The 24,930-nt window shown below is 43.0% G+C and overlaps 1 protein-coding gene across 2 annotated transcripts in view; it reads right to left on the minus strand.

Moving 5' to 3' along the window:
• The window catches only part of WWOX (WW domain containing oxidoreductase), a 903,487-nt gene that overhangs the window by 203,005 nt on the left and 675,552 nt on the right, over window positions 1–24,930 (minus strand). Inside the window, exon 9 of one of the 2 annotated variants that reach the window (XM_045533588.1) lies at window positions 21,260–21,456. The exons of the other annotated variant lie outside the window; for it this stretch is intronic. Coding sequence (XP_045389544.1) covers window positions 21,277–21,456 — 180 coding nt within the window. The 3' untranslated portion in view covers window positions 21,260–21,276. Of the gene's footprint in view, window positions 1–21,259; window positions 21,457–24,930 lie in introns of those variants that run through there. 2 annotated transcript variants of the gene reach the window in all.

The raw sequence follows: 24,930 nt of genomic DNA on the forward strand, positions 1-24,930 counted from the left end.
GAGACTTTGTATAACTCTATCTGGACATTTCTGAAGGCAAGAGAAACCTGAGATAGCAAAACTCCTACACACTGCCCACTAAACCCAACCCTAGGGAATTAGAGAATCATAATCTCTTCAAACTGAAGAGGATGTTGAAGATAATCCTGTCCTGCTCTTCCTTTTCAGACGATGAAACTAAGCCCTGCAAAGTACGTATTCAAAAAGCAACAAATTTAGTTGCTAAACCAAGACTTCTGTCTCCTTGGGAGAACTGAGCTGATCTAGGCCCCCTTTCAAGGTCAGAATTCTGATCCTGATTTGAAGTGCCACGTGTGGTTCCTGTACCTAACAATAATAATAATCAGTTGCGTTATTATCATTCCCACCATCAGGATATACAAATAGGATCCTGAGAGATGGTAGAAGGTAACAAACACTTTGTGAATGACGAAATAAATAAATAAACTATTAGTGTTTTAATTGAGGCTGGATTGCCAGGCAATCAATTTAATTAACTGCGGCACAATTACTTGTGAAAATGGAAGTTTGACTGTGACGTTGCCAATTCAAGGGGTATTGTGTAGGCTTGGTTGTAGCCAAGAGAATTAAAACCATTCCAAGGACGTTGGTGGAATAAAATTAACAGTGAAAATGTTTACTCAAAATAAAGAAGTGGAAATCAAGAAGGAAATGAGCCACGTTTGGCCAACTGCCTCAGTTTTTCCCTCTGTAAAATGGAGCTAATGCAACCTACTTCACAATGAAGACTTAAAACCTAGATGCCTATAAAGGTGACAGATAACTACAGTCCGGCATGCACTTGAGGTGGGAGTTGGGGAACAAGGTGGCCACACGTTGATTGATCCTGCAACATTAATTATCTCCACTTATCTATCACATCCTTTGGGCAAATGCAGTGTGGTTGTCCTATGGGGACACTGAGTGCTATTAATACTTTCTGGACTAAGAAAGTAAGTCTTGGGCTGCCGGGGACCTTCATACGTTCTTCGGCATCTTGTGCCTCAGGTGCCACTGTGCGTGCTCTGAGAGAGAGATGGGTACCACTCTGTCTTAGGGAAGTCTGAGCAACAAGACCCTTTCAACCCAACCAGTAGGAGCTCTTGTTTGACACTCCTCTCTTTGCAGGGCTGGGTGGAACCTCTGGAAAACCCTCGCAGGAACCCCGGCTAGCTCCAAGAGATTCTGGGAAGTGGATCTGCTCCTAATCAAATCTTGAGCAAAAGCAGACCAGGCAGGAGCCCAATCCCAACATGGAGGCCACAGCATCTGAGCCCCTTGATGGAGGAGCTCCCCATCCACTCACCCTGGGACAGACGCACGCTTCTATCTTGTTGTTGATGATGAGGGTGTTAGTAATAGGAGTAGTTTTCACTTGGGGTCAAACCAATGCCTAACTAACATGATATTAAAAAAAAACCCCAAGTACTAGAAGGAAATACATTAAATACAGGGGTTATCTCTGGGTGGAGGGCTGTGGATGGCATGTTTGACTTCTGTGTGCTTTCTGCTCTGTGTTTTTCAAATGTTCTATATTGATTTGAATTCTTTTTGTAAATGGGGGGACCTATAATATATGTAACATAAAACGAAATGAGCCCCAAGTGGTATTCCAGAGGGAGAGATACACCTCCTGTATCTGCTTGAGAATAAAAGAGACAAGTGCTGAGCAGGTAGGACCAAGGGGACTTGGCGACAAAGGGGACCAGATGCTAATGAAGGTTGGATGCCGCTCCTCCTATCCTGACATCATTGCACCAGCTTACAGATGTGGGGGCGAGGGAAGGGGCCAGGGAGGTGAAAGTGCACTTGAGAAACCAGCCAGGGTTGGTGAGGGTATGGAGAAATTCGAACCCTTGTGCATTGCTGGTGGGAATGTAAGATGGAGCAGCCACTGTGGAAAAGAATTCGACACTTCCTCAAAAAGTTAAACAGAATTAATTACCACATGACCCAGCACTTCCACGCCTAGGTATACACCCAAAAGAACTGGAAACAGGTACTCCAACACACACTCATACGTAAATGTTCATGGCGGCACTGTTCACAAGAGCCAAAATGTGGAAACAACCCAAATGTCCGTCTATGGACGAATGGATAAACAAATTGTGATATAAATATTAATAGACAGTGGAATACTATTCAACCGTAAAAAGGAATGACGTACTCACACATGCTGTGATGGAGACGGACCTTGAGGACAATAAGCTGAGCCAGACGTGAAGACCACACGCATATTGTATGAGGCTGTTTGTATGAAACACCCAGAACAGTCCAATCCATGGAGACAGAAAGCAGATTGGCGGGAGGAGGGAATGGTGAGTAACGCTTCATGGGTATAGGGTTTTATTGCCGGCCCATATAAGTATTTTGGGACTGTACAGGGTGGTAGTTGTACACCCGTGGAATGTACTAACTGCCACTCAGTTGTTCACTTTGAAATGGTTAATTTTATGTTACGTGAGTTTCATCTCAATTTAAAAAAAAAAAATAGGAAAAAATGTGTCCCTGTAGTTTCCTTGCTTTTATGTGTGTTTGCTGCTTCCCAGAAAGAACTCTGCTCAGAAGGGAGTGCGGGGTGAGGGTGAGATGGGAGTGTGTGTTTGGGGGGCCAGGACGGGGCTCATGCAGGGTGGTCACATGCTTGTGGGCACCCTCTGAGCCCCTGCTGTGTGGATGGTCCCAAGCCTGTCGGGGGGGTCCCCTTCCTCTGGGCACTTCCTTCAAGGCTCAGCTTTCACTGTTTTCCTTCTTCTATCCCCTCACACCTTTCACTGTTGTAACTGTAAAAATGTTGTATTAGGCCCCTCAGAGAAAAACGAATGAAGCAATCCCCCCAAATAAGGACATATGGAGAGAGGAGGTGTGTGAAGGGACAGGGTCACTGTGCTAATCTATGGTTTCTGGTGTGTGCTTTGTTTGGTGGGCCAGGTCAGAGACAGGGCCACCCCAGGAACTTCTGTGGTCGTAATGAATCAGGCAAATTATAATAATATTACCTGAGGGTCTCAGGGCCTCTGAGGATGCTACAAGGTTGTCTGTTCCTCTGCTTCCCCGTGGGAGGCCATTTAAATTCAAGAGCCCACACCTTTCTGACAAACACCATCCTTCCCCGGCTTCCTCCTTAGAGAGCTCTGAGGGCTCTCCTGTCTGAGTAAGTCTTGCCAAAATGAGTGGTTCAACACAAACGCTTGATTCAGAGACGTACGGGCACCAGAGATGCCACAGATGGGGCTAAAGAGGTGACATAACACCTCTGATGAAATTGCCCAGAGGCAGCAAAAAGGTTGCCTGTGTTGACTGTTGACCTGTGTGTGTGTGTGTGTGTGTGTGTGTGTGTGTGTGTGTAAGCCTCAGTTGAAACCTGATTGTACCAAGCCAGGGGGAAACTTCTCTGATGAGCTTACACTTACATGCTAGATTCAAAGAAATAAATGAACAAAAAAGAGGTGTCAAGTCTCAGCCAGTTCCTTCCTTTTTGGTGGGCCTGAGAAAAAGAACAGGGCGTGGCAGGTGGGGGGGCACGCATGCACACTGTGGATGCTATCAGACCACTGCCCTGCACTGTCGCATCTGAACCAGGCATCAAGCCGGTGCTGCCAACATCAGCACTAACATTTGCCTCATGGAAAAAGTATTTAAAATAGTAGTTGCAGTAAAGAGATCTAGAGTGGGGAAGATAGAAGTAATATCTGTTGTGCTCCTAGTATGCCCCAGGCATTTCCTCTTTGTGTTATTTTATTTCAGCATCACATTCATCCAAGAGACCGTCTTTCGTTTCAGGTGTGGATGTTCAGGCTTGGAGACGCGAGGCCATGACGCTTTTAACCTCAAGATCCTCGGCTGAGACCCAGATAGAGCTGTCTCGGCAAAGTGCATGCTCCTTCTCCCGCATCACGCCTCTCATTCTCTGCCTCGTGGGTCCCTTCTTCAGAAATTACTTGCTCGGTCGGCCTCCCAGGCTGCCGCCATCGTGTGCCTTGCGGCTGTTAGTCACAGGCCCACGCACATCACGTGCTCCGGATCTGAGACTCTGACCGCACAGCCCTGAGTGCTGGGAGTGAGCGGAGAACTTGGGTACCAGGAGCCAAAGCAGCCCCATCAGTTCTCATTTCAAAACTACTTAAAAAATGAAGATCAGAAAGAAGTAGGTGTGTTTCACAAGATGCTAGAGAGATTAAAGCGTGCAAGGAGCTTTGCAAGAACAGCTCTTGTTCATTCATTCGTCCATTCGTCCGTTCTTTCATCCAAGATATAATTACCAAGTGCCTACTCTCAACCAGGAGCCGTGCAGGATATGCAAGGACAGACAATGAAGATGTGATCTTGAAATTTACGTTCGATGGAGTAACCCAGCTGTTAATGTTGTGGACCCCAGAGAGGGGCACTGGCCCAATGCACCACTGAAAGGAAGTATCATCTCCATAAAGAGGTTTCACGGAAGTTTTCAAGCACTGGCAGCTAAAAGACAGGAGGACGTCCAGGGATGGAGGGTGGCAGGGGCAAAGGGTGGGACAGGTGGCTCCGGATAGAGCTGAAGAGGTTTGGTCCTAACAGCAAAGTCCTTATGGTTCCCGGAGCCACAGGTCTTGTCTATGCCCTCCCACCCGCCACGTGCCTGCCAGAATCACTTCAAAAATTGAATTCTATCACTACCTTCCCTTGTTTGAAGGCTTCGGTTGGCTCTGTGTTGCCTATGGACAAAGATTATCTCTGGGCTGTGCATTCCCAACAGGGTGACAACACATCCAGGGGTGTCAAAATTGTTTTGGGAGGGGTGGGAGGTGTGGGGAACAAAAAGTGTTCACCCTTGTAATATATACAGCACAGATAGGCATACGGTACATAAATAGGTATTCCAGTAAATCATGGTATTACAATTTCATGGGCAAGAGAAATTAGGAAAGTCTGTCTCAAAAGGATCCTGGGGTGGCAGTGGGGGCAGTGATGAAGTAAAAGGTTGAGAAACACTCCAGGCCGGGGTTTCTCACCCTCAGCACTGTTGACATCTGGGACCAGATAATTTTCTGTTTCGAGGGGCTGCCTGTTCATGTGGGATGTTGAGGAGCATCCCTGGCCTCTACCCCCCAGATGCCAGGAGCACACCAGGCCCCCTCTCCTAAGTTGTGACAACCACAAACGTCTCCAAACATTGCCAGATGTCCCCTGAGGGGCAAAATTGGCCACATTTGAGAACCCCTGGATCAGACGAGGTCATTCCTATAAGTGTTCACTAATTGATAACTATATTATAAAGCCTAATAATGTTGGATTTTTAAGGGGTTAAAGTGTCCTTTATTGGCAGCAATAAATTCTGGTCTAGAGTTGAAATGTAGAATGACAAAGCAAAAGGAGGGACCCAGCCAGGCCAATAGTAGAGGCTTTTTCGAATTCAGTGAGAGTCTCACCAGCAGAGAGGAGGGACTGGGGAGCCTGTCCCACAAGCCTAGAAATGTCCATCTCTGTGTGTCCGGAGAGGCCTCATTAAATGCCGTGACTGCGCTGGTGGAATCTGACTTCAGCTGTGCCATTTCAAGGCCTCCCCGGGCCTTCGGTGGACAGGAAGCTGGGCTAATAAATTGCCTCTGCTTCCTGGTCTGGGTTGTGGGTCTTGGAAGGCTACGCCCTAAACATCCCATGCTGGGGAGCTGGCAGACCCAACACCAGACACCAAGTGTGAGTCTCGGGGTTTGGCCAATGAGACAATATTAGCTATCCATGGAACGATTCATCCTACTCTTCAGGCTGGGCAATTGCATCAGGTGACTTTTTTTATGAGTCAGTAATATTTAGGTTTGTGCTAAATCAAAAACAAAACACAACAAAACTGCAATAATTCCCTGTGCATCTCATGATGTTTAAAAATTAGTATGTGATTTATTTTGGTTGATAATCTGAACCAAGATGGGTTCGTCACATTGTAACTGGACCCGGTTCTGGAAAATGAAGCCCTATCTGGTCACGGAACTTAACGCAGAGCAATTTCCTTCTTTACCTAGACTTTTCTGAAGGCTAGTGTGGCATGGGGCAGGTATCAGGGAGAACCCACGTGCTGGTTAATTAAGATGTTTATTGATGTGACACATAAAACTCTCCTATTTTATTATCTGGACTGCAAGGTGGTTATTCATTTAACGGCCTTGCTTCTGTGCTGTTAGTTCATTAGAAATGGTTTTTCTCTAACACAAATCTAAAGGAATCTGTTCTCTGATGAGTATATTTTCCTTCTTTTCTGTCGGAAAGGATTAGCGAGATTGAATTTTCCTGATATTGTTTCATTTATGAAATCACACTGCACTTTCAAGAGCAGAAATGGGAAGAGCACTTTACACTTTTTGAATGCAAGGTTTTTTTTCCAGAAAGGTGAAACATTTTAGAAAAGAGTTTTAAACATTCAACATAAATGTTGCATGAGTTTTGTGCTAGGGAAAAGAAAGCCGACTACTAATAAAATTATTTTGAAATAATCCTAGGGTAGGTAATGTTAAGTGAAATAAATAAGCTGAAGGAAAACATAAAAATTCCACACATGTATATTTCTCCCTAGTAGGAGATAGAAATGTCCCAGTTGTGTTTTCCAAGGGCAGTGGGGACTCTCAGCCCATAAGCCCTGGAGCACCCACCCCCAGGACCCTGCTCCCATATCTGCACAGGAACTTGTGTTGTTGAAGACACACAGAAATACTTTTCATTTACTTTTTCCTTAGGAACCGATTACTCAAACCGAACTCAGGCTTTAAACTTTCATTTGCTAAGAGAGTTCTCTGCAAAACAAAACAAAGCAAAACAAGGCAAACAAAATTAAAACCCTGAAGTTTGTTCTCATATAATTTGGGAGACTGAGACAGCAAGAAAATTCTCTTAAAAAAGAAAAAAAAGGAATTAGAAGAAGAAAGAAAAAAACGAGGGAAGGGTTCCTATTCATCAGACATATTGTTACAGATGTTTGAAGAAATTGGCAGATACTTTAAGAATTCATTTTTGGTTGGCTAATTATTTAGTAGCTCTGTTTTGTATTGTTAAAAAAAAAAAAAGTGGAGATAGTTCTAGAAGTGTTCTATTTTTCCTCCCTTTATCACCTTCCCAGTCTACCCAGCTGCTTCCACCGGGGAATGTAAGTACCCAAATGCCAACATGACAGCCCGACTTTCGCAAAGCGGCTTAATTACTCATTACGAGCTTCCATCAACGCGAGCTCCGGTCTGCGGTTTTGTAATAAGGGCCGTTATCTTTCCCAGGATTTTCACTCCTTCGTAAAGGGGGACATGGAAGAGATTTCCGCAACCCCGCTTTATACGGGAAGGGGAACGAGAGGATGTTAATGCATGAATTTGATGTCATTAACAATGCTGACAGCTGTTTAATCCCAGTGGAAACAACAGCTGAGTCCCAACTGCAGGAAAAATAATTAACTCTTCAGTGCGTTTGGAGGAAGGGATCGTATGAATCAATTACGGGGCTCCTGCCTTACCTGCAGTTTTTGTCAATTACTCAGCCATTCTGCAGGGAGGCTCCTGCAGCTAATAAAATGACAGGCGGCCCTCACAGGCCAGGAGATGTGTTAAGTTCAGAGAACAGATTTATTAAATGGGCCTGTTCTAAGTTTGCCATTAATTAAAATTAAGAACCATTTTTTATGTTTCCACTGAATCACAGAACATAATGAACTCAAGTAAAAGGAAATAATAAAGTAGGAGTCTTGGGTGACCCGGTGTTGGGGAGGAGAAGGTGGCTGAGCTGGAAGGGAAAGAAAAATAGACTCTGTAGCCGAAACAGAAACAGAGGGTGGGATGTGCAGCGGCATGTTACTTTATGACACGTGCCATTTAATTTAAACGGAACATTTACACACCTGCCGATGACGGTAAATTTGCAACTCTTCACCCCTCCTCCCCCAGAGGGGACTAGCAAGCCTGTTATTGAGGCTTCAGGTTCATTTCTTTTCTTTCTTTCTTTTTTTTTTTTCTTTGCCCCTGCTTGCTGACATCTTTCCGGGGACTATTTCTACTGCTTTTAATTTGTAAAATAATATAGATATAAATAATGTCTGATTAAGATCCTGCTTTGAAATATGTGGCGCTCACTTAACAGCTCCCATCTAATAAAGCGCTCCTGGATCCTTTCCATTCATTTATAATGCGAGACTTTGAGCAGATGTCTTAAGTATTCAATGTTACAAACAGCAACATTACATGAATTTAAATTTGCCTCTTTGTCTGAACGCCGCCCCTCCGAGCACGGCAGCTGATAGCCAGGGAGCCCGGCTTCATCTGCAAACGACGACGCGGCTCTGCCACCTGCCCCAAGCCTCTTCCTGGAAGACACGTGGAGGACAACCTGCTCTCTCCCAAGAGGTCTCAGGCCTTTGGGTGGACGGGAAGAACTTTTGGCAGATCAGAGTTTACTAACATGATGTGTGGATGGAGAAGGTTCTGAGCAAACAGCAATGGACAAACTCTGACCCTGGCCTGGGAAGAACAATAATGATCTCTGAGTGCATGATGGGTGTTGCCGATGGATCTTCCTAACGAGCCTGCAGTGTCCACACTATTATCCCCATCCCGATGATAAGAAAACTGAGATCCGAAAAAGAGGAATGAACTGGTGTTCTCTTGTTAGTGTTCTAGCTAAATGGAATTTAACAGATGTGTGTGTAAAATCCTCGGCTAAGATCTGGAACCCAACATCACAAGAACAGGGTACCAGACACATAGCTTAATGCCTGAACTCTAAAAAAAAATTCCTAGGAAACACAGGGGATAATCTAATACCATGTTGGACCACCCGGCTGCCTTCCCTTTTCTTCCGTTCTTCCAGGAAGCCCATTTTACTCCATTTAAACCTGAGGGTCAATTTGAGCACTCTGTTCCCTGTCCATGTTGGTAGATACATGACCTTGGTCAGTTGTTAAACAGACTTTGACAACAGTGCCTGACTCATGGACAAAGCATGTAACCCAAACTGGGCTAGAATCTTACCAGGGTTACATATATTCTGGGAGAGAGAGCGAGGAGCTCTGCTGTTATGAATATAGTATGAGAAGGGGAATTTGATCCTTCTGGTGGCCGTTTCTCCCACCAGGTATCAAAAGCCAAACAGAAGTAAGCCAAACAGAGACCCCCATAGCAAAAGATGGAAGGAGACAAATAATCTGATTTTATTTTTGAGCCCCTGGATCCAGCCACGCCTGAAGCCACCGCTCCAAGACTTCCTAGTACTTGAACCCACATATTCCCTTCTGCCATACGCTAGCTTTAGTGGCCACCAAGAATCATGACTAAAACGGAAGGGAGAAGTAGTAGACCCTGCTGTATAAACACTCTAGATGTGGTATATGCTATCTTTCTAAATGGTGGTCTCAAATTGAGACCACTCAAATTAATTCTCAGCAAATTTCTCACCATTCTGGCATTACATCAAGTTCTTTCTTAGCTCCATAACTTTTCTAATGCTGTTCTTTCTACCTTGAACATCTTACTCTTCTGTTTCCGTAGTTAGTGAGGTCCACACATTACTGAAGACCTAGCTCAAACATAACTCCTGTGCTGACACTTCCCTGGTTCCATCAGGTAGTACCAGTTTCCCAAATAAATTGCGATCTCTTAAGAGTTCTTATTCATTTTTAAGTTCTCAACAAGAAGTACCATGCTGGGCATGACGTTACTGTAACTGACATTATTCAAAAACTAGAACTAAAGACTGTCTTCAAGGAGTTTGCCCTGTAGTGGGGAAAGACAGAGAATCAAAGAAAATTATATTAATAACAGCACGGGGATAAATTTGATTACGTAATTGAGAGGCGACACAGTGTTGTGCCTATCAAAAGAGCTAATGGCTTTCATAGCGGCATTGACTGAAGTAGGATGCTTGGGGTGGAGGTGACAGGCCCGTTCCACTGTGTGCTGCTCAGGCCACACCTGGGTTTCTGTCCTGGTCCAGACTTAAATGGGGACATGTAGGAAATCTGAGCATCAGACTGGTTGAATCACATCATGGTTTTCCTGTGATTTTTTAACAACTTCACTGAGATATAATTCACATACCATACAATTTAGTATATATGGTTTTTAGTATATTCACAATAATCATCACAATTCATTAAAAAAAACAAAACATTTTTTACCCCAAAAGAAATCCTGCTCCCTTTAACTGTTAACCCCAATCACTGGCAACCACTCATCTACTTTCTGTCACTATAGATTTGGCTCTTCTGGACATTTCATCTAAATGGAATCATATGATATATCGTCTTTTGTGACTGGTTTCTTTATTTAGCATAAGTTTTTCAATTTTTTTTTTTTGTTAAAGCCGCAGGAAACCGCCATTTTCATGAACAGTATCTTAGATGGAATACAAACAAACAAGCAAAAAAATATGATAAATGAGACAGGGTTAGATAAGGTGGAAAGAGCAGGGTGGAGTCCTGAGCTTGTGCCCTGAAGCACCTAAGGCACACGCTAGGGTTTGCAATGGAATTCAACAGCCCTGGGGGAGTCCTTTGACTCCTAGTTCTACCAGGCTTCTGCCTATATGCCAGGTCTCTACTGAACAAAATAACAAGATAAGGGCCACTGGGGCCAGGTAGTTGGGCCACCCACCAGGTTCCAGGCAATCCGTCTGGACATACAAAGTTCTATTCTGTTACACATTTGAAAGCAGAAGAAAGCCATGCTATTTCAAGTCATCTTCTTTTTCCTTTTTTCTTTCTTTCTTTTTTTTTTTTTTTTTTAATTTTAAGAAACTGCCTTCTCCATGAAGGGGTATTATGTGACAAACATTCCAAGTCCCTTCTTATGGTAATACTGCACTTTGCAAATGGCTCGGATCCAATCCAATTGAACATAATAAAATGAAGCAATCTGTGCTATCTCCAATAGCTTTAATCTTTACCATGCTAATGATTCCTAAAACCAATGAGCATGGTTAAAAAAAAGAAGAAAAAAAGGAAGAAAAAGAAGGAGGAAGAGCAGAAGCACGAGGAGGAGGAAATGCCTCTCCCGTTATCAGCCTCCTTGGCAGCTGGGACTCAAGCTTATTGTCACCACCCTGAACCTCTAGACAGGGTCCTTTGGTAAAAGCCCACCACACTGCTTTGAGGTCAAAGTTTACATGTGAAACAAACTTACAGTAGTCACCATAATGTCCCTGAGCCTGTGATGGTTAACAATGAAACGTAATTGCATCCGTAATGAAGATTGCTGCTCCATTCTGTAACGTTGGTGAGAACTCCCCAGGGAAGTGTTTGGCCACCGTCAGGACCTGGTCTCTCTGGCAATTAGCAATGACAATTTTTCTCCATCCACATAGAATCCCTGGGACTCAGAGCACATGCTTCCTGCCTACAGCTGGTGCTCACAGTTCCCTATAGAGCCTAGATGGGTAAGACGATGAGGTATAGTTTCTGGATACTCTGAAAACTACCCACTCATTCATTCACACATACGCATCTTCTCCTATAGACCGTGCACTGTGTTGGGAGTGGGAAACAAAAGAAGGCATAAGGTCCATACCTGGCTCCTAGAGAACGCAGAGGAATGGAAGGTTAAACCGACACAGACACACCTATTTTTAATATATAGGTGTGTGTACTAAATGAGAAGTGAGAACACAGAACCAGGGGAGAAGAGGAAAGGCTCCCTGTTCTCCCTGTTCTCTCCTCGTCCTGCAGCTGCTAGTGTGTCCCAGGATGCTGCATTAGGGCCTATTTATGTGATTCCACCCCCAGTCTCCCCCATCCTGCCCCTCCTGCTTCTACAAACCCACAGATTTGGAACTCTACACCCTCATCTGCAGTTCCTGCTATTCATGGTGACCCTTCGACCAGTAAGAACCTAATACCCACCAGGACCTCACAGGTCAAATCTGCGTGATGCCTATTTCCTGTGTTCTGTTGCCTTTAAAAGCCTAGGGGAGGTCAGGGGCAGTCACCTGCAGATTGCTTGGGGCTGGATTCATCCACCTAATATTTCCATAATTTGCATCATAAGCTTGCCTCTTCCCTTCCAGGTATCTCTCAGTGTTGATGAGCTTCTCAGAGACGTAGGTAAACATGGGAAAACATGCTGCAACATACATCAGATATCTCAGAGGCTGGTGAGTGTTCGAGAAAGTTCTGGAAGCAGGTAAATGAAAACAATGGACGAAAGGAAGCCTCTGGACGATTTGTGTACTCCACAGACCCTTCCTTCAGTGCAGGCAATAGTAATAGTTAATAATAGACAGATAGTATTTACAAGCCCTTGCTATGTGCCAGACAGTCTACACGCTTTATATATATTATTAACTCACTCAGTCCTCACAACAACTCTATGAGGTGGGCATTATTATTTTTCTCGTTCACAGATTTGGAACCCGAGGCAAAGAAAAGTTAAGTAATTCCACCAAAGTAGGACAAACAGCACACTCGATTTGTACCCAGACCACCATTTTCAATGATATTGACAGGCTATGAAAACAATTTGGAAATATATTTAAGCCGCTTAAAAAAAGTATACACCCTTTGACTCAGTGATTCTACTTTTAGAAATCTAATTTTAGAAAATAGTTAAATATTACATATTATATTTATTAGTCTAAAAAACTCACATGTTACTATTTAGCCTTATTTATAATAATGAAAATCTAGAAGCAATCTAAATTTCCAATATTACAGGAATAATTAAAAAAAACTATAGTAATAGCCTTAAATGGAATTCATAGGCATCATTAAAAGTGATATTAATGAAGAGCCAATAATATTGTGGAACTGTGTTATAATGTTAAGGTCAAAAGCAGAATGGAAACTTCTATACACGGTATGATTACAGATATGTTTAGATGCCAGGGTAGGGGGTGTACAGAGAAAGAAAAGAAGTGATGTTTTCCATTTGTTCCATCCAAAACAGCTTTCAGGAAATGATTTGTTTGTGGGCATATCTGTTATCTCCTCTTAACCCATTGCCTCTAGAAAACTCAACTTGATTTTTTTTTTTTCTGAGAGATTTCACGTGGAAAAATAAATTATATCAGTGGGTTTAATATCTCAGTTGGATAGGTAAAGCTAGGTTCTTTAGCTCATAGGAAAGAAAAGAAACCAAGCAAAAAAAAAGCTTTGAATCCTTATACCTGCTCACGCAGTGTATCTGGAATTGATGAAGCACACAGATATCACCAAGAGATAACTTTTTCATACTTGTTCTCAGGCTCAGAACCAAATCACAGCACCTCCTTCCTCCAGCTCCACTTTAGAGCAAATTGAGTCCAAATTAGATCACCCGTTTCGTCCAATTGTATAAACCACAGCAATATTGTTTGGGAAAATCTAATAGTGTTAATCTAAGAACTGCTCCTGTGCCCACAATAGAATCAAACAAATAATCAATAAGTCTCCAGATATTATAACATCACTGCGTGAAGAGATAGAGAAGAGTTTGTGTTTGCAGAGGGAGCTGCTTAAATGGGATCAAATCACAGTGCAGCAAGGACAGAGCCAAAACGAAAAACAGCAACAACAGCAACAAAACCATGTTGAGTAACACAGTTTGTTCTAGGGACGCTAACAGTTCCAGACTCTTCCAGTAGAAACCATTAGGTCATGAATATGAATAAGGCAGGCATTTTACTAGGCATCTGAAAATCTCATTTCATCATCAACAATAACTCTGTGGTATTGATATTGCTGTCCCATTTTACTGATGGACAAATCTGAGTTTCAGAGACGTTAGTTCACTTGCCCAAAGTCACACAACTAATAGGAGGCAAGGATGGAATTTGAACCAAATCTCAATTGAAACTCAAATTCAAGTGAATTGCATACTGGCAACTGGCTTTGAAGTCTCCACAATCCAGAGTTGACTCCTTTTCTCTGCAAACTTAGACAAGTCAATAGCATCTTTAAGGCTCAGTTTCTGTATCTTAAGGTGGAAGTAACTATAGGTACATATGTGTCAAGTGCTTAGTGCACTGTCTGGTAGAAAGTCCATACTCAATAAATGTTGGCTCTTAATAGCTTTATCATTACATCACTCTAATTATTATTTTTTAAAAATCACCAACATAACAACCATAAGCATTATTGAACTACCAAACTCTAGTTCAGTAATGCAATAAGGATACATGTGCTTAAGTGTCTAAGAGTGAAGTGACTGCTGTCTGCAACTTATTTTGAAATGAATCATAAAATAAAATGGACTGATGGCTGGATAGAGGGATGGATACAAGGGCAGAGATGCAAGGAGAGAGAAATGTTAATTGTATTAACAGAATCTGGGTGGTGCATGTCTGTGTATTTACTATGAAATTCTTTCAACTTTTATGTATGTTTAAAATTTTTCATAATAATAAACTGTTGAAGGATGTCATACCACACAGCAATAAAGAAGAAGGAAAGGCTGCGGGTGAATCCTACGGCCTAATTATGGAGCCAACAACACATATTGGGTGATTTTATTTATATGAAACTCAAGAACAGAAAGAGCCCTGGTGATAGAAATCAGAATAGTGATGATGATGGAACGTAGTGATTAGAAAGGGGTACAGATGAGCCTTCTGGGGTGCTGGAAATGTTCTTTGTCTTGATCTGAGTGGTGTTTACACAGTTATATAAATGAGTAAGAATTCATCGAACTGTACCTCTAATGTGTGTGCACCTTACCATAGGTAAGATACATCTCAAGTTAGATTTGATTCAAGCAGTTCACATTTTCTAAATGCCCTCCTCTTCCCATGCCAGGCATTCTTTCTAGGCACTTTGTGATGCATTCACTTGGAAAACCATTTCAGAGAATTGTCTGACAGAATACATTATTTAAGCCTTTAAATGCAATGTGAAGCAATCTCACTTTCTTAGAAAACGACTGTCATCCCTGTGAGTAAACTTGGCCTACAAGGAAATCACAAATGTGTGAAACTCCTCAGCCTCCTAACCCCGCCCAGTGCCCTCGGGCCTTTTCTTCCCTCCTTCACAATTAGATCCTTCTAAAAAAAAAAAAAAAAAGATGCCTAGCTGACCCCCAATCTCTGCCCTCCAGCGTGAGATTCAGCTATTGCGATGGACAAAAAAGAAGCCACCTCCAAATCACACCACACGGAACGTTACCTACAGGGTGGATGGATGCCCTTGTCAGGGGCTTGGCTCTCCATCTACTCTGGGAGACATTCCAGGTAAGAAGACGGAGCCTCTCCCTCCTGTTCATCCCTTTCCCAAGCTCCCCTGTGGCCTAGCCCCTGGATCTTAAGTAGAAGTCACATCCCGGTTTGTTCAGGAGCACTCTGGAAGTAGGTGCTGATGGGAACAGAGACCTGGCTGCCAGGTTAATCCCCAGTTCCTGCCACCAGGGTCTCATGGGCCCGCAGTCAGCAAGCACAGACCTGTAGAGCTGACTGGTGAGACATCCAGTTACAAGTGAGTAATTTCTTTCTTCCAAAGATACTCTGTGGGGAATACACTATAGATTCTTCTGTTTCCAGGAAACTAAAGGGAATCGGGTACCAAAGCACGCCCCACAAGTTCTGAAGTTCTTTACTTGTGACTAATGTAACAACTGAGGCAGAGATTCAATAAAAGATGATGTTAGTGAACAAGAAGAAATAAAAATATGGCAACTAAATAGAAAAGAACTCCCAAAGCTAGATATGTTCCTTTTGGATTAGGTGCTGTATACCTCTACCATAGAGTCATACAACCAGCAGCTGATGACACGGGGAATTATGAGTAGCGTGCTGTATTGAACTCCCTGATTGAGCTCCCTGTCCCTTCCAGATTGTAAGAACCTTGAAGGCAGAGATTGTTTCTTTCTTACCACTGGCTCTGTTCCATGCCTGGCAGTGCCTGAATCAATAAATATCTGCTACATCATGGAGATAGTTCCTTCTGTGGTAAGAATGTGACAAAACCAGACAGTCGTTGCAATCTCCAGCACCTTTAACCTAAAGCAAGTGAATGCTTTCCATGGAGTGACAGTTTTCTTTCATGTCAACTCTTAAGGTTGTCAGAGAACAAGTGTGGATAGCTCAAGGATGGGTGACATCAGCCCAGTCACTCAGCAGCAACAAACGCTGACTTGGTTTTGAAAGTACCACCAGCCAAGCACTCACTACATGAGAAGAAATGAAGCCCTGGTTCAGTCATTTTCTGTCTTTCCTAGCCAGGGGTGGGGGTGTCTTTGACCTGTGACCCAAAGTACGGCCAGTCTTGGGGTCAAATATTACATGTCAAGTGCCAGCAATTCTTTACACCAGAACATGGGTGTCTGGAATTAGTTGTGCAGCTTCAGTGTCGTCCCTGCTGTGTAAGCCAGAACATAATCCCTTCTCCCTCACCCCTGTGACATGTGGCCTAACCTTGGCCCACCATGCACCATATACCCACTGACAGACCCAAGGCACAAACACCACTGGTACTTTCTTTAATCAGCCAGAAAGGTCTCCCCTTACACACACCCTGTATTCTTAACCGTGGTTGCTAATTAGAATCACCTAGGGAGTCTTAAAACTCCTGATGCCCAGGCTGTCCCCTTACCCAATTAGATCAGACTTTCCAGAAAAGAACCCAGGCATCGGGATATTTTACAGTTAATCAGATGATTCCAGCAGGGTTGACAACCACAGATAGAGCTCATCTTTACCCCGCCTGTCTCGGATTCATCCGTCTGTGCCTTTGGCCCTAGAAAGGCTTCCAGCCCTTTTCGTGTCTTATTTGTATGGGGTCTTATGTCTGGACCTCCACTTTACTAATCCTGCAAATTTGGGGCAGCTCTTTGATCTTCCACCCAGACACCTGCCTATGTATTACATTAGGCATCGGCACCACTCATTCTCACATCCTGGAAGTGGATGGACGGATAGATGGATGGAGGGACAGATGAATGGATGGGTGGATAGATGGATGAGTGGATGGATGGATGGATGGCTAGCTCGGTGACACTTACTATTATCACACCTGAATTACTTTATTATTCTTATCTTTACAAATGTTTGTGTCACTGGCTAGGCTTCACGTTTGAAAAGAGAGAGACCTTGTCCTCATCTGTCTTTGCTTTCTCAGGCCCCAGCATAGCACTTGGCTGGTGGCAGGTGCAGCAACAGGTGTAAAAACAAAATGCCTTTTGAAAATAAATGAATTTAGCTTAATGCCCTTATTTTGAAGTCTGTCCAATATTCCTTCAGGAACAGAATTTCTTAGCAATGAGAAGAATGAAAATCTTGAAGTAGAGATGCTCCACTGGTATTTTATTTTCATATTATACAAAGAAATAGCTAGTGGTAAGTTCAGATAAAAATTCTAATTAGAAGATGGTCTTCCTAATCTCAAGAAAAAGTGGGTAGACAAGCATTTTTTAAAAATTGGATTATCTTGATATTAAATGGTTTGCTATCAGAGAACTCCCTCTTAAAAACAGATGGGAAAAGTAAGGCCTTGCAAATAATTTACTTAAGATCTTGAACCCCAGAACTCTTGCCTTTTAGTCCCAGGCTCATTCCACTATGCTATGCTGAGCCTATGGAGTTGAATGCAACAAATATTTTTTCTTTTGAATCAAAGGAAGACCTGTAAAATTACATAATCACCTCATCCTATACCTCCTGCCCCAACCATGACCTGTTTACTGATCAAACTCTTCAAAATGGTATTTGAAGAGTTGGTATTTTTCATCAAGCTAATTGAATCCTGGTGCCACCTGCAAATACCAGGTAATTTATATCTGGTTGGTTTCAGGGTACCAAAAGAAAACTAGGGAATCCTTGGTTGTACCGCTTGTGGTACAAGGATAGACTCCCATTTCTAATGGAGGAGAGAGGTACCTCACTGTTAAAAAACACTGTTCAGCTTACTTTGGAAAGTACAAGGCACCATAACTTCCCAAATTGGCAAAAACTACCTGCTATGGATTGTAGTAAAGTGTGTTTTTAAATTATTTCAGAACCATAAAACCTCTCCATAGAGAGTGCTTTGAAACTGCAAATTAAATATAGAACATCTATGAACTGTATCCACTTTTACAGTAAGTATATATTTCCATGGGGGTTTGTACCATCTTTTTTGTCTAGTTACACTAGTTAATAATGCAGTGAATTTGCAGTAATAGAGTAAATGTTATTTTGATGACACTATTTGATTAAATTAAAGATGACATTAAAAGGACCATTTCAATAAAGAACCGAAATATTCAGAAGGAACTGGGGCTGAGTGTTTTAAGTCAGCTAGTCTGGCGGTCTTAAAAGGACCAAATGGAATTTCCCTTCACCGAGTGAATGATGAGCAAGTTAAGGAACAATAGGACCAAATAATATATGGGAGAATATGAAGGCTCAGATTCCAAGACCCAGGCAATTTTCGTTATTTGAGGCAGGCGTGCCACTCGCAAGAAAACAGCTCCTGTGGCCTTGGGAAAATGTAGAAATGCATTAAGTAAAACGAAAGTGAGAGGGCACTGAGATTTGCAGCAAAATATGCTGATGTGGTGACAGTGAATTGAGTTGTTGCACAAACAAAAGAAAGGGAGGTTTAGTCATGTCTCCCCCGCCCCCCTCCCCAACCTCTTCTCTGCAAATTCGCAAATGCGCCAGTGGGCCACCCACACCCCTGCGTGCGGGGAAAGCATTGAGATTCAAGCAGGAGAAGAGAGTCCTAATTATTTTTTTAAGGCCTCTGTTCCTATGGTGTTTGCCAAACAAAAGTTCTTTTCCTGAGTGAGAGGTTCACGCACATAAATCAAGCGACTCTTTGAAAATCCCTTGACTTAAGTTCTTAGAGACAGAATCTATCTGAAAAAAAGACATTCCTTGTAACGTGACTGAGTTATGAATCATGGGCACTTCACCAGAAAGAAGATCCCAGATTAGAGGTGTGCAGCGGTAGACGCCCAGTTCCCACGGAAACACCTGTTATGGTGTCTCAGCCCCAAAGACAGGTGACATCCCTATCTCCACAGCGGGCCACTGGCTGTTGACAGGTTCAAGCCCACCAAAGCACTCACATTTGTGACTGTTTTTACAACTAAAGAGAGAGGGAGAGAGGAAAAAAAAGAAAAAAACAACTCATCTCAAGCTAATATAATTCTTCCTTGTGATCTCAAAAGAATATCATTAGATGCTAAGTTTTCTCAGATAATTCATCTGGTCGTCATGTGTGTCGGTATCTCAAAATAATTACTTCCCCACAGAAAGGGATGGTGGTGTGGTTTGCTGGAAAAGTCATGTGCCCCCCCCAGCCATTTCAGTAAATGTTGCCTTTTTAAGTGCAAATACCTCAGATTGCAACATTTGGGCTGTTTTTGACTTTCTGAGTATAACCCTTGAGTGTTTATTATCTCCCTGGTGCAAATCACTCAGAGACAAAGGGTGCTATAAGACGTCACATCAGGCGAGTCTATTAGATAAAGCACGTGGGTAAGAAACATTATGATGCTGAGACCCTAAAGGCTGAACAGAGACCTCAAGCAGCCAGGAAATTTGTTCTCACCGAAGATACCCACGTACCTGGAGGAACGGCAACTTTTCAGAAGTGGCGGCAAACCATTTTTAGAAAACATCCTATTTCCCAGAATTTTGAGTGACTCAAACCGACATGTTTGAGATACTCTCCTTTACGATTTCCGAAAGTGGCCACAGGCCACCTGCTCTACCTCCTGTCACCTCTTCTGTGTCTCCTTATGGCTCCGAGGCCATGTTCAGCAGATCCCAAATTCCTTGTGGATGGCACACATTTGAAACTCAAACATTCATACATGCTCAAAGAGATTAAACAGTAAAACGGGATTTTTAGAGCAATGAAACGAGTTACTCTGTATAGTATGATATATGATAGAGATGTATCATTACACATTTGTGAAAACCCATAGAATGTACAACACCAAGCGTGAACCCTAATGTAAACTATGGACTTTGGGGGATAACGATGTGCCGATGTATTATAGAGTCATCTGTTCTAACAAATGGCCTAATCTGGTAGGGACGTGGATATAGTTGGTGGGAGAAGTTGGTGTAGGGGATGGGCAGGGGGCATATGGGACCTCTTTGTACTTTCTGCTCAATTTTGCTCTGAACCCAAAACTGCTCTAAAAAACAAAGTCTATTTTTTTTTAAAGGGGAAAGAAGTTTAATTTGGAAAATTTGCTGGTAGAAAGTCTACTTCTCATACACCTTCAGCATGGTGTTCCTATTTGAGGTGGACTTTTTACTGTCCTGATTGTGATCCACACTCTCACATGTTCCAGTAAAAATAGAATCTCTTTTGGTCCAAGTTCTCTGGGACTCTATGTAACTCGCACCTCTCACTTGCCTCAAGTTTGACCTGAGTGTCGCGGAACACCTGACTCCTCTCCTCAGTGTTCCTCTCAACACTGTCTGTGCAGCTGTGGACAATATCTATTTTAGAGTATGAGGAACATTTGGTGGCCCATCTGTGAGGATGTGCTGAACATCATTTGAGCCCCACCATTGCAGCTGTAGCGTATTGACCCCAGTCTCTGACACCTGCGGTCTCTCCCCTGGCGGATCCTAACTGCAGAGGGTCATTTTTCCATGGGGCAAAATCAAACACAGCCTTCAACTGTCTCCTCTTCTCTGCAGAGTTCCCTGATCAAGAAAGGACAAAGTGATCAAATATCTGTGCTTCCCACAGAGCACTGTATGTGATTTTTGTTATAGCCTCCACCCCCACCCCAGTTCTCACCATAGGGACTTGTTTATGTGCCTACACTCCCTTATCAAGAAGTCATTGAGGCCAGGTCTGTGTCGTATTTGTACTAGTTTATGTGTCTATTTCCAGTTCCCCGCATGGGCTTGGCACTTCGCTGTTGCTCCACAAGTACATAAGGGAAATGGGATATTTGGGCAGCTACATTATTTTTAGTGCTATTATTGCAGATTTTCAGTAAAATATAAAAATTTCACCATCCATCTTTCTATGCATCATTTATCCATCCACCCAACCACTCATCCATCGATGTATCCATTCATCTGTCCAATCATCCAACCATCCATCCATCCATCCATCCAAAAAATATGCAAGAATGCCTATTCTGCCAGCCCCTTTTATGAGAGATTTTTTTTTTAAAGATGACTAGAAAATGAATAAGATATGGTCCTTGCCTTGACATATGTTGCCACTGAATAGGAGAAATAACATATGAATGCAAGGACCATGTGTTGCCCATCTTTTTTTCCCCTGCAGCATCTTGCACAGGCACTTACATTCAGTAGCAGTCAGTAGATGACTGTTGAATTAATGAATAAAAACAAATACAATATAAGGCAGTAAATGAAAAGTGTCAAATAAATGCAACAGACAAAAAACTACCTAAGATTGGAGGGTGGATTGATCACATCCAGCTGGGTACCTCGGGGTAGGTGGACTCCGAGCTGAGACGGAAGGGCTGGCTCAGGTTTGAAACTGGGTGATGAGCGCAAGCATTCCAGAAAAGAATTAATCCATCCACGCATGCAGTCTTTACTGTCCTTGCCTGTTGATAATGCCTGGCACAGAGGAGGACCTCAATAAGTGGTTCTGTTTTGAAGTGTGGTACCTGCTGGGCTGAGCTGGGCACTGAGGCAAGAGTGAAGGGGACACAGTCTCTGCCCTCAATGAGTCTCCTGGGGCAATGGGTGGGGAGGAAGCCAATGGTAAACTGGACGTTAGGAAGACGGTAGACTGTAGCCATAAAGCAGCAACTTAAACTGCTGAGAGGAGAGGGGAGGTCCTAAAGGGACTGTTGATGAATAGGTTTCTAATTTGACTAGGTTTGAATCTCATGTTTGCAATTAGCAGCATCCATTTGCATACAATTAGTGTGCAAAGCCCTTAAAAAGAGTTTGTTCTCTAAAGTAGGTTAAATATGTTCCCCCCTCATGCCCCGCTGTAATTGTGCCTGCACTATTGATTTGTTTTACAAATCTATTATCTTATATAGACCAAGGATAAACTTCAGCCTGCTCGGTCTAGGTCCAAAGGGAAACACTTTGATTACATTTGCCCTGCATGATTAGGACAAAGGCTGAACTTTGCAAGGGCTCTAACGTAGGAGGTTAGAGTGTCAGGAGTGGTCAGCGGTGGCTGAATTGAACAATCAACTCAGTGAATATATGGTCATTTTCACCACCACCACCACTGCCACCACCACCACGGCCAACAAGTATATAAAAAAAATTCCAAGGAAATAAAAAATCAGGGAAATGGGTGATCTGTCATGAGCATTCTGCAGTTTTGCTGAAGACTTTGCTGGCCCATGCTTCCCATAGGCCAGGTTCAGGTTTACCTTTGATTCCTGTTTCCCTCTAAAGAATTATTCTAGAAGCCTCAACAAGTGCCTCTGAAGCATAAAGTTATTCATGGACTCATTCATTCACTCATTCAAGGAATGTTTGCTGACTGCTAAGCCCTGGGCTGGGCACTAGGGATGCACTGGTGACTCAAAACAAACATGCCCACTGGAGCTTACTGTCAAGGGGGAAAAACAGAGATTGATACATAAACACAAAAGTAAATGTAAAAGTGCAGCTCACTGCATTGCTGCCAAGAGGAAATGTATAGAACCATGAGAACTTATAGGAGGTGTTCATGCAGTCAGGGAAGGCTTGCTGGAGGAAGTGACAATTGAGCAAACATACAAAGAATGAGTAAAGGTGAAGTAGAGGATGTGCAAAGGCCCTGTGGCAGGAGGCAGCAGGGCAAGAAGCTGAAAGAAAGCCAAGGTAGTAGGAATGCAGAGAGTTAAGGTGAGAGCAGGAATAAACAAGACAGGAGAGGTAGGCAGGGGTTAGATGGCTGGGTGGAGGAATTGGAGATTATGTTTAGCAGTCCTTTATCCTAAGAGCAATAGAAAATCATTGGTGTGGTTTATCTGGAGGTGGGAAAAATAGGAATGGCATATTCAGATTTGAGTTTCAAAAAATCACTCTGCCACAGTTTAAAAATGGGACGGAAGAGAACCACCTGCCTGCTGGATTCCATGGGCCTCTCACCCACTTCCATGGCAAGGATGCTGCCATCTGTCCCTAGAGTGCTGCTGCAAGGAACTACCTCTTGTCCTGTTCAGGTCTTTCCTGCTAGCACCATCCTGGCTGGACCCCTTCATGATGGTAAGTATGTACCTCTATCTCGTCCCTTCCATGGGCCCATGCCTGGTATATTGCTCCAGGGTACAAGGCAAGGCAGCAGTTTCCAACTCTACTGTGGATGATCCTACCGCAAGATCAACATTAAGACCACCACTGTCTCCTGGAATGGGTATTGATCTAGTAGGACTGCTGCTGTCATGGAAGCCTGTTGTTTTTGTCTTTTTAATATCCACTCTCCTCTTCCCAGCAACAACATGCCTTTCTTACTTCATACCTCACATTCTATGTGGTTTGGGTCAAGGTGATCCCATTCCCCAGTTCCAAGGTAGCATTTATCCCAGGTCTAGACAGGGTGACAGTGATTGGCTCAGGGATTTACATGTGACCCACTGAGAGCCAATGAGAGTCATTATATGTGACCCTCTGAGAGCCAATGAGAGTCAGCCACGGGACTTTTTCCCACAGTATTCCTTGAACATGAAGGGTGTACGCCTACGGTGGCCATGTCTGCCCTCCTGGAGGGAGCCTGTCTGCAAAGGAACTTTACACAAAGGCAAGCAACTGAAAGTTACACAGAAATAAAATTATAACCACGTCATCTGATCACCTGGATCAAACCATGCCAGATCTTTCCGGTTCTATGAACCAATAAATTCCCTTTTTTTGTCTAAGCCAGTTAGGGTTCGGTTTTTGTCACTGATGATTGAAAATAAAAATTCCATCCTCATCTGGTCTCTTCCTCTCATTGTCCTATAATCATTGCCACCTACCACTTCTTGCCTGAGATGAAGGTACTGGGCAGTGAAATCAAGAGAGGCATCTGAGTAGGGCTGGAAAGAACTGGATGTTTTAGGGCTCCCGAGATTCGAACTCTTGCCAGTGTCACCCCTGGGTCTTCAGTTGCCACACCCCTGCCAAACGCCTCGCACTATAATAAGAGGAGACAGTCGGCGCCATAACTGCAGAAGTCTGGTTTTCCCCAAAGGTGCCAACCTTCTTGAAGTTTCCCAAAGTCCTAGGCACAATGCCAGTAGATCATTTCAGATTTCTTTTGAAAACTCCCAGTTTTATCATTACAAGTAGCTAAGAGGAACCGTTACTAAAAGGCTTACAAAAAACAACGTCCTAAGGATAAAGAATGCCAGCTCAAAATTCTTACCCCGTATAATAGAATCATTTTAAGTTCGATCTTTTATGAGTTTAGAAATCTGCAGTTTGTAATACCAGAAACCAGGGGGTGGGGGAAGGTCCAGTCTGAACAGAAAAAAATTAGACCTTGAGTTCTGCTTTGTCTCTCCTCAAACTCAAGTGCACCTGCTATTACTTAGTTTTCTAACCTAATATCCTATTTCATCAAGAGCTGATAAGGCAAACAAGTCCCTTCCTCTCAGAACAATGGCATGCCACCATGCTTTTGCAGTAGAGAACACTGAAAAGTAGTCAACTTTTCTTTTCCTTTTTCCTCAAGGAAATAACTAACACCCCACGCCCCATCCTACACACACTACGTAATGCATTTGGGTTGGAGGCAACAAATTCAACCAAGAGACTGGGAGGGAGGGTTGGAAAAGGATGGATGAGATGGGGAATCTGTAATCTATGAAGATGGGAAAACAGAGATCATACTCACTCTATTTTTTAACCAAAAAAAAAAAAAAAACTCAAAACTAAACAAAACCATATGCAATGTTCTCTGGTTAAGATTATGTTCTCTTGTGTCACTGCCCAAGTTCAAACATAATATTATACTTATAGCTACACAGCTTTGGAAAGTCTATAAGCCTCAGTCCTCTCATCTGTCAAATGGGAGTGTTATAATTAGGTTATAATGCATGAAACGCCCTTAGGTTATCCTGTGCCTGGTCTATGATAAGTAATAAATAAATACTGCTG

This window comes from Lemur catta, chromosome 20 (assembly GCF_020740605.2).
Source record: "Lemur catta isolate mLemCat1 chromosome 20, mLemCat1.pri, whole genome shotgun sequence".
NCBI classification, from domain to species: domain Eukaryota; kingdom Metazoa; phylum Chordata; class Mammalia; order Primates; family Lemuridae; genus Lemur; species Lemur catta.